Source organism: Alligator sinensis, unplaced genomic scaffold (assembly GCF_000455745.1).
Source record: "Alligator sinensis unplaced genomic scaffold, ASM45574v1 scaffold61_1, whole genome shotgun sequence".
Lineage (NCBI taxonomy): Eukaryota > Metazoa > Chordata > Crocodylia > Alligatoridae > Alligator > Alligator sinensis.
The window spans coordinates 601,503-611,448 of NW_005841986.1; the positions used below are offsets into that span (position 1 = coordinate 601,503).

The 9,946-nt window shown below is 50.4% G+C and overlaps 1 protein-coding gene across 4 annotated transcripts in view; it reads left to right on the top strand.

Moving 5' to 3' along the window:
• MFSD13A (major facilitator superfamily domain containing 13A) overlaps positions 1-9,946 on the top strand; it is a 19,040-nt gene that overhangs the window by 1,660 nt on the left and 7,434 nt on the right. For 2 of the 4 annotated variants that reach the window (XM_025201226.1, XM_025201227.1), the window contains exons 2-7: positions 4,207-4,328; positions 5,676-5,864; positions 5,958-6,226; positions 6,918-6,997; positions 7,783-8,232; positions 9,748-9,865. In XM_025201226.1, the coding sequence (XP_025057011.1) occupies positions 6,062-6,226; positions 6,918-6,997; positions 7,783-8,232; positions 9,748-9,865 (813 nt within the window). In that variant the 5' untranslated portion in view covers positions 4,207-4,328; positions 5,676-5,864; positions 5,958-6,061. The remainder of the gene's footprint in view (positions 1-4,206; positions 4,329-5,675; positions 5,865-5,957; positions 6,227-6,917; positions 6,998-7,782; positions 8,233-9,747; positions 9,866-9,946) is intronic. The other 2 variants (XM_025201228.1, XM_006021276.2) reach the window with 2 other exon arrangements.

Consider the following 9,946-nt stretch of genomic DNA (forward strand, 5'->3'; position numbering starts at 1 on the left):
AGGGTGAAATGAGCCTCTTCAGAGGGTCTGCTTAGATCCTGAGGTTCGGGGCAGACTAGAAATAAGGGGAGGTAGAAAACAGGGTGTGTTTTGTTTTTTTTTTAATGGATTGTATAATTGGAACCAACACGTCTCTGCTTGGTGCAGCCCTTCTATTAATGCTAACGAGAATCACCATGAGATTATGGTGCATTAATAGCACCATAATCAACCCCTTGGAGGGTCAAATGGGTTTATTTTTGATCCTGGTAGGGATCAAAGTGTCAGATTGCAGAAGGTTCAGCCCAGGGATCATTGGTATTTATTTTTTTTTAATTCCCATGCGTCTTTGTCGAAGGGTTTTAAAGTTAACACGCGGGAGGATAAGAAAGAAAACAATGTTCAGTCAGTGGCATGCGAGCAAGCTCGTCCCGGCGATGTTCTTTCTGTCCCAGCCGAGTCGGGTTGTTACGGGCACGTCTCCTTGGCAAGCTTCGGTGATAGTGGACCACCTCCCCCCGTTGTACAGTTGGAGCCACTAAAAAAAACCCTTGCTTGTCCCATATCCACGACATCAACCCTGTTACTCAACGAGAAGGATTGCAGTTGAAATAGAAACTCATCCTAGGAGAGCACGTAGCACCAACAGATTCTCCCTATGCCCGACCAAGGGTGTTTGTGCCCGGAAGCTTGCAAAAAACTTTTTTTCCAACTATTTAGTTGGTCTAATAAAGGCTATTGTATCTACCCAGAGAACCTTGCCATCCTTCAAACAAGGCATTGGTCATTTTCAGCTGTTGGCATGTTATTTTATTTTATTTTTTTGAAAGCCTGCTTTTCCCCTTTGTGCACGGTGTCCCTGTGAAGTTGCTCACCAAGTCCTGCCTGGTACACACACTTAAACGAGGAGAAAGTCTCTTGCATTTTTCTCTGCTCCGGGAACCCTCTGTTTTTATAAGACATACCAAAGTCCAACAGAAATGAGTTTCAAGATGATTTGCATCCCTTTGACCTTCCTTGTGGTTTGCTGTTTCACAGGCTCCTCAGACAGTGAGCTAATTTTGTATTAAATAGCCCTAAATGAGTGAGCTGAAGAAGCTTATTCCCACAGTTTCATCTGGGGACTTTTTGGAAACAGCCAGCATGCAATAATATGAAACATAAGGCTGGAAGGAGCAGTAGGTGTCTAGCCTGGCCACCTGCATATCAAAGACATCATATTTCACTCAGTTATTCCCGGATTGAGGGCGGTAGCTCATGTCTGGCTCAGACGTGTCTTCTGGGAAGGCATCCCACCTTGAATTCTGGAGCCGTGGTTTTCAACCTGTTTTCATTTGTGGACCCCTAAAAAATTTTGAATGGAGGTGTGGCCCCTTTTGAATTGTAAGCGTGTGTATTCACATACTTCTGATTGATCACAGTCATCTCTCGCAGACTCCTTAGACCCCAGGGGTCTGCGGGCCGCGGGCTGGGAACCGCTGCTCTAGGCTAGAGGCTCCATCACAGCCCTTGGGAGTTGCTCTTGCTTGAATGTGTCCGGCCTCAGCTTCCAGCCCTGGTTCTTCCTCCAGGTTTAAGAGCCCTTTAGTTCCGACACCGTCTTCTTGGAAAAGGGTTTTTATGTCGTTATCGATCCATTTTGCCTGTTAAATACCATTGAGACATAACTTGAGCCCCTGAAGTCTCTCAAGGTACAGCATTTTCTCCAGCCCTCAAATCTTTCTTTTCCATCTGGAGCCTGGCTTGCACGTCTTGTTCCGAGAGGTAAAACTTTGCCTTTGGCTGTACGAGAATGTGTTTGATTTAACTGGGCTCAGGATGCTAAAGCACCCGGCTCCCTCTCCGTCACTGCCTGCGTCTCTGTCATTACTTGCCGCCCTGCCAGGCTGGGTGTTATCTGCATTTTTCTTTTAGCAGCAGTTTTATATTTCTGTCCCGTCCACTGAAGACTGTTGAAGAGCTGTGGGTTTCCTGCCAAATCCAGCGGAGTTCCTCTAGCACATTGCCAACTCGCAGCTACTTCGAAATCTGTGCGATAGCCAGCTCTCAATCCACTTAACATCTGCTTTCTTGCTGTCGGACAGCGCTCATCGACTCCTAGAGAAGTGGGGCTGGAAGGGACCTCCAGAGGTCATCTAGTCCAACCTATTGGGGCTGGGTAGGTTGAGCATCACTGCTGTAGGATAATGCTGATTTAAAAAAAAAAAAAAAAATCAGAATATTATGCAGCCTTTCCAAAGTCCGAGTGTATCGTATCTCTGCTAGTCTGGTCAGTAAAGCTGATTGCAATCTCATTAGGGAATGATATGGTTTGGGGTTTTGGACAGGCTGTTTTCCATAGCACCTTGTTGAAGCGGAGCACCAGCCAATGCCAAGTGTTAATTACTGTCAGCGAAACAGGAAGGTACGTGCTCGTCTCCTGCAAGGAAGGTGCAAGCATCTCTGGCGGACGCAAGCAATTGAGAGGGTGTGAGAAGGGCGTTGCTGCCTCCCGCCCATGCCTGCGTATCACGAGGCTGGTAAAGAATGTGGTAGGGTGTTTCCTTGTCGTGCACAGCAATTCAAGTGCACACGAGATATTTCCTTATTGCCTGCTCTTCCTGGTCTAATCTGGAGAGCAGATTAACACTAATCCATTCCTTTGTTTAAAGGTTCAATTATGCCAGCAGTCTGGTTTCTGTCTGTTTGTTAGTGTTTCAGGGGCTGTTCCAGCGGTATCCTCTCATCCCCTCTACGAAGTCTGCCCGAGTTAGCCAAGTGAGCCCTTCACAGGAACACGAAAGGGTTAGGATTAAAATTGCCACTACTAACACTCAACCCCAATGGGCATCCCTTTTTGCTGCAGGTTTGGGCTCTTCTCAAAGGGATGCCCATTGGTTGAGTGTTAGTAGTGGCAATTTTAACCTTAACCGCTAACAAACCGACAGAAAACAGACATGGGTAGAAGCTTATTCTTCATGCAGGGACGCCTGGATGAGGTCTTCTGTGCCGTGAAGTCCTGCGGTCACCCCCTGCGGATTGCAAGGAGTGGGTGTCCTTTCCGTGCTTGAGAGATGAGGTGTGCAACAGCAGGGGAGGGCTGGGCTGGAGAAACTGGGAACGCACATGGAAGCGTTATGGTCTTACGTCAGACCAAAGGAGGGATCAGGAGGGAAGTCCTGTTGACTGTGAGTAGATCACAGCAGATGTTGCAGGGGCCCCAAAACCGACGCGTTTTCCAGCTGCAATCTCCTAATGCCCTTTAACAAAGGCAGTGCTTTCCAGGTATCTCCTGCTAACATCCTACTCAATAAAGGTAAGATCTACAGACGGTGACTGGCAGGGATGAGACCTGTGCTTCCCGTGCAAAGAAGCATCATTGGTAGCCATCGGTCTCAGAAGACCATGGAGATTGCACCTTTGGTGGGTTACCGGTACCTCCACAGCTGCTCGAGTGGCTCAGGAGCCCGGTGTGTGACAAGCAGACCCTCCAGTAAGTTGCTCATACAAACTCAGTTGAGGTTGCATTGGCATGCCGAGCGCCATTTCGTCTTGCCTGCCTCTGCCGCCTCTTTTCTAGCTCATCATTGACCTCCATCCCGAAGCGACATAGGCCCTGCTTCATGGCGGCTTTCCACTCACAGCGGTCTGAAGCGATTGACTCCCAGCGTTGGCCATCGATGCACCGCTCACGAAGGCTTTTCTTGCAGACATCAACAAAACAGAAGTTGGGCGTCCACATTGACGTTGGGGATCCGGCCATCGCTCATACGATTCACATGTCCTAACCGAGAGGCACCTCTGTCTCCGGAGCATGAACATACTGGGTATTTTGGCCCATTCCAGAACAGCGAAGCTGGAGATTTTGTCACGTCATGTTACATCCAGGATACGGCGGAGACACAGAAGATGGAAACACTTCAGTTTTCTTTTGTGCTTAGCATAAGGAGTCCATTGCTTGGCTTTGCAGATTTGCATTTGCTAAATTATAATAGGCGTTTGGATGTTTATCTTGCTGGGATCATTTGATCCCCACAGACTTCCTGCCTCTGGCAGGGGGCTGGACTCGATGATCTCGCGAGGTCCCTTCCAGCCCCTAATGTCTATGAAATCTATAGCTGCCGTACAGTATAGAGCTAAGTACACAAGTGCTGTAAACGGACATCTTTGTCGACAGAGTTAAAAACTCTGTTTTTCGACAATAAAGTTCAAACTCACACTGCTGAATGTGGCTTTTTGTCTTCCAAGCTTCCTGCTCGGCTGTCGTGTTTGAGAGATTCACCATACCTAATGACCATTCAGCCCTTTGGAGAGTGTCTCTTGACTCTCCCTCCCTGATGATCAAGAACTGAAAACCTTTGAAACGTCCAGTGAGTAACTTGACTCAATGGAAAAGGTTATGAAAATAGCAGCGTTGGCAGGTTTAAACAGCGCTTTTATGACTCTAGGAGCAAAGTCTAGGACTTTAAGCCCAACTCTACCTCTTTTCATCATTTATGGAAAAAAACCCAACAGGCTGACGACTATCCAAACAAGCTGAAATTGCTCACAAATGTCAGTGCGTCGACCCTGAGTGAGGGGTTACACAGCTGGGGGGAAGCAGCAGCAAAAATGACGCGGGAAGAGTATCCGTACATGTCAAAGTGGAGTGTCTAGAAAATCCCCCCAGCTTTTCTGCTGTATTTAACATTTGCTAGAGTTAAGCGGTTTTGGTAGCACTTCTTGGCGTTGCCTGCCCATGTTAAGTGCACTGTTAGCACGGCACTCAGCTATTACATAGGGTCTGAGTAACGGGAGCTCCCGTCACTACTCTTGAAAGGTGGTGGTTGGGAGCACAAGAGAGGTTAAGCTGGATTTTTCCCCTCTACCATTCATTAGCTAGTCGTTAAATCCTGCCATAGTAAATAGGTGGGAACCCCTCTTGTCTGAGAACAGATGGGGCTGCTCTTTTGGGCTCGGGGGCAGTATCCTGCGCTGTGCTCAGGCTGGTGTTAAATCCAGGCTAACTTCACTGACTTCAGTGGGATTATCCCAGGGTAAAATGGGCTTGAGATCAGCATAGCCTTCCACTCTGTGCTTCCTGGATGGATCGAGAGGGCCCCGTTGATTTTTCCTTTAGTCATCATGGAGCCGTGTATCACGGGGCTCTTGCCTGTCCACATTGTTCATCAGACTCGCTGGTGGGAGATGGGAAATGTCTATCAAGTGATGTCATTGATTGGAACAAATGCTCTTGCTTGTGGTAAATTGAAAGGAAGTGATTTAAAGTCCTCGGGCAGAGGAAACACTTCTTTGTGCATTGCTAGTCGTATACATAATGGCCTAGACGCAGTCAGACTCCTGAGTGCTGGGAAGTCGTGATGGGGCCAGGATTTCAACATCAGATTTGATGCCTCGCCACTTAATTAAGGGCGGGGGTGTATAAATATAAATATAATTTAGCTCTGGAAGTATCTGTCCACAAAGCAAAACTGCAGAGTAACTCAGGGATAAGTAGCTAACTTCTGTTTCGGAGAGAGCAGCTGCAGCAGTGTGCGCACATGTAATGATATCACACCTGCAGTCATGTTTCCGAGACTGAAATCCCGTCCCCCCCGCCCCTCCCAGCCCCGATAACTCTTTTCTCTCAATTTGACTATCTAAAAATATTGGTGATTAGTTCTGTTTTTTGAAGGCGAGGTTTCCGTTTGTAACTGTAAAGCCTTGTTTCCTCTCAGTTGGCATTTCCTATACAAGGGTGAGAACAGCCAGTCCGCTGTGCTGGACAACGGCGCCCTCAAAGCATCGGAGACCTGCCAGCCTTGCTCCGAGTCGGCAGCCGTAGCTAGGCGAGCCCCGTCTTTTACGACGGCAGGGAACAAATGATGGCTTACGCTCAGGAAATGGCTTGACCGTCCCTGGTAGCGGTGAGCCTTTTACATCCTCTTTAGCCACGTGTTTGATGCCAGTGCTCAGCTGGTTTCAGACACTTGAGTCTGACTGCATTTCTTCTCTTGCAGGAGGAGCCATGGATTGGCCCCGACCAGGGTCCAGCACGTGCCGGGAGAAGTGGCCCATCTGAAGTGGAGGTGATGCGACGCCCCATGACAGAGCCAGCAGGACCATGGGTTTGCGATTGCGGGGCTGTCTCTCCGCCTTGCCCACTGCTGTGGTGTACGGGTCCCTCTCGCTCTTCATTTCCATTTTGCACAACGTGTTCCTCCTGTACTACGTGGACACCTTTGTCTCCGTTTACAAGATTGATAAACTGTCCTTCTGGATCGGCGAGGTACGCCTGTGACGTCTGGCTTATTTTTTTTTTTTCTACTGTTCTTAAGTTAGACAAAAGGATCTGAAACCAGAGCTGATGCTGTATGTTAGATCGGAGAGCACGCTGCTTTTTATCCCTTAATAGGAGGGGAGGGGGGTGGGCAATCCCGATAAATCGAGCTGTTTAATTCTCTTTCATATAAACACAAAGTGAGTAGAAACTCCAGAAATGCGCTATTTTAAGAATGCCTTTCAGTTTGGGGGATTTTTAGAGCGTTTCACAGACTACACGCAGCAGCGCTGAAGCGTAGTATTAAATGAATCTGAAAATCGCTCCACCTGCCTGGGTATAGATTTCAAAGCCTCGTTGTAGGCACCCAGGTTTGAAAACGCTGGCTTCAAGGTATAAACCTGTTACCTCCCTAGGCCTAGTTTCAAATATGCAAACAAGTGATGTCAGCACATTGCTGGTAGATACCATCCGTACATCAGCGTCACTCTACAATTTAGTACTTGACCGATATTGGTAGAGGAGGGGGTTTGTGGTGTGATGACAAGGTGGAGGAGGGGTATTTAAGTGCTGTATTGTCCCCATTTAAAACATACTGTTGGTTACTAAGCTCTCTGAATGGCGGTTATCTCTCTAACTAGACATCCTTGCTGAAACTGTTTGCCGGGGTCTGTTTCACCGTCCTGTCTCTCTTCTCTAGACAGTGTTTCTGATCTGGAACAGCCTCAACGACCCCCTCTTTGGCTGGCTGAGTGACCGGGTATTTCTTAGCACGCAACAGTAAGTCTAATTCTGTTTGCATCCTTGGTTCAGTCCTAGAATCGGAGAGAGGTAGGGCTGGATGGGAACTCCAGGCATCATCTAGTCCAGCTCCCTACCTGAGGCATGGGGTTGGACGAGACATTGAAAAGTTACTAGATATCGTCACAGGAGGCTAAAAAAGATTGCGAGGAGGTCAGGTGAAAAAAACAATGGGATAGGAATGGGGCTGCAGGCATGAACACCTTCCCCCTCGACCCCCCATCATCCTGAGGGTGCTGCTTGTGCATCATTTAGCACCCGATGTATAGAGGAGGCCACCAGCACCTGTAACTGTAACTACAGCCCTAGCAGGTTCAGCTCCCCGCAGGTGACCTGAGGATGCTCAGATCCAAAAATAGGAGCCTGTGGTGCTCAAGCAGAAGTTTTTGGAGTCGGAAGCGGTCGTAAACCTCTGTCCACAGGGTGGGACAGGGCTTCCCTGCTTGAGTGGTTTGAGCAGCCTGCATTGCCATGGCTTTACCACAGGATTGCAGAGCAGACAGTGCCAGGCTGCCAGCCCGAGTGCTGCTCTCTGTGTGACACCCTGCGCTTCCCCTGTGCTGTTTTACCTGTGGTCAGGGGCTGGGTCACCTCCTTCCCACAGTGGCAGGGTCAGACAGGAGATGAACAAGGCATCTTGCTATCCTGGTAGATGTTGTATGGCTGCCTTCTGGGATTGTCAGGAGGAAACAGGTGGTGCACAATAGCTCGGCGTCTCCCCCGGCAGAGGAATGTGTCCAAAGTTTCTCCCCCTTGTCTTGCAGGCCGGGAGCGGAGATCTCCTCGCCAGAAGTTGTTCTGAAGAGGCTTAAGGCTCTGAGCCGCAATGGCCCCCTATTTGCCCTTTCCTTCCTGGCTTTCTGGGTTGCGTGGGCCCACCCAGGCTTGCAGTTCCTCCTCTGCCTCTGCTTCTACGACAGCTTCCTCACCATGGTCGATCTCAACCACAACGCCTTGCTCGCGGACCTCGCCGTTTCTGCCAAGGACAGGACCAGCCTCAACTTCTACTGTTCGCTCTTCAGTGCCATCGGTTCGCTCTCCGTCTTCATGTCCTACGCAGTGTGGAACAAAGAGGACTTCTTCTCTTTCCGCATATTTTGTGTGGCGCTGGCTCTCTGCTCCGTCCTTGGCTTCAGCCTGTCAACGTGGCTGCTGAGGCAACGATTTGAGACTGAAGGGAAAGCAAAATGGGACCAAGAGGCCACTTTGAAAGAGTAAGTGGCACCAAATGGCACAGCCTTTCATTCACGTTCACGTGGTGGCCTGATCCCTGGCCACCACGCCAGCACATTGAGCAGCTTTCTGCTTGAAGGGGAGAACATGTGGAGCACCTCAGTCCCCCAGGGCTTGTCTGTCCTGCCTCCCTGCTCTGCCTGGCATTGCAGCCAAAATGCCAGCCCTGCCCACCTGCCCCTGCATGGGGCATGCCAAAGCCCATCAGGAAGCACAGCTAGCTGAGAGTGGCCCTGGGCACATGCTGTGAAGCACACCTGAGACCGAGCTGGGGAGCGGTACTGTGGTGCCCACTGCGGGCTGCTCAGATCCAGCTGTGCTGCTGCATTGGGTGGCTGTTAGCAGGCAGGGCTCTGTACCAGGCTCAGCACAGGTGGGGCAATACAGCTGTAGCAGTCTAGAGTCTTCTGCTGTTCAAAAGTGGGTTAAGAGCCACCAGCTCCTTGAGGGTCACTGGACTTGGCGCCAAGTGACAAAGCTGACATGGGTTAAGTGACTTGGAGCGTCAAGCTCCTTGTGCCCGGCCTGCATGACCAATGGTCCCTGGGGAGGAGAGAGCCACCTGCAAGTGTGTAAGTGTGGATACCAGCAAAGACAAAGGGGCTGCTTGGAGCCGGGCTTGAGAATCGGGGTGGGGGGGACACACACTTGAGGAGCAGTCGTAGGTGACGAACAGAAAGTCTCCCAGGCTGCAGTGGGCTTCCAGGGACAAAGCGGTGCAAGGACAAACTCTAGGGACATCTGAAACCAGCTTGAGCCTGAGAGCTAGACAGGCAGTGCCGAGAGTAATTCCTGGTGTTGACTAGAGAGCAAACCTCCTAGCCAGAGGCCAGTGCAGCAGCCTTGTAGCAGCAGTCCTGCCCAGCAGAGTCCTCCTGCTCTCCCTTTCTTGTGAGGATGGAAGAACCATGACATTTCTGACTCGTCTGGCAGTCAGTGTGCCGGGACCCTTGCTGATTCCACTGTTCACAGGCCTCCTGCTTTCCCTCTTCTGTTGTAGCTGCTGTCCCTTCTCTGAAATTCAGACTGGAGGCAGCCTGGAGCACCTAGCACTGGGAGGCCTGGGCTTGTAGCTCTTCCCACAGTGTGGCTAATAGCAAAGGTTTGAATGAGGCTTGGATGGATTTGCATTGAAATGTCACGGCAGCTGGAGTGGGAAGTGCTTTGACGGGTGCACATTTGAGACGCTGTCTCTGCAGACAAACCCGGTGCTGCCTCCAGCAAGAAGCATGCGCTGCCCTAGGCTTTGCTGCCTTTGGCTTGCTCTGGAAACAGGAGAGATCAAGAATGGGCGTTGGCAGCAAGAGAAGGGGAAAAGGTGTCTGGCTGGGTGCGCAAGGAGGGAGTGCTGGGGGTGACTTATACAACATCACCCAGGGAGCTAGGGTTAGAGCCACGCTGGGAATGCTGACCCCTTTGAGCTTGCAAGGGAAGGGAGTGCAATGGGAAGCCTCCTCCAGGTGGGATCACTAAGAGCAGTATTGTTTTCCCTTCAGATTGGACGTGGAGCAGCCGTCTGCCCCGCAGGAGAAGAGGATCACGCTGGCCGAGTACCTCAAGCAGCTCTCCAGGCACCGCAACTTCCTCTGGTTCGTCTGCATGAACCTGATCCAGGTAGGTGTCGCGCTGATACGCCGCAGCTCAGTGATTCACCCGATGAGCTACTGGCTCAGGTTGCCTGAGCCTGTGATTCAG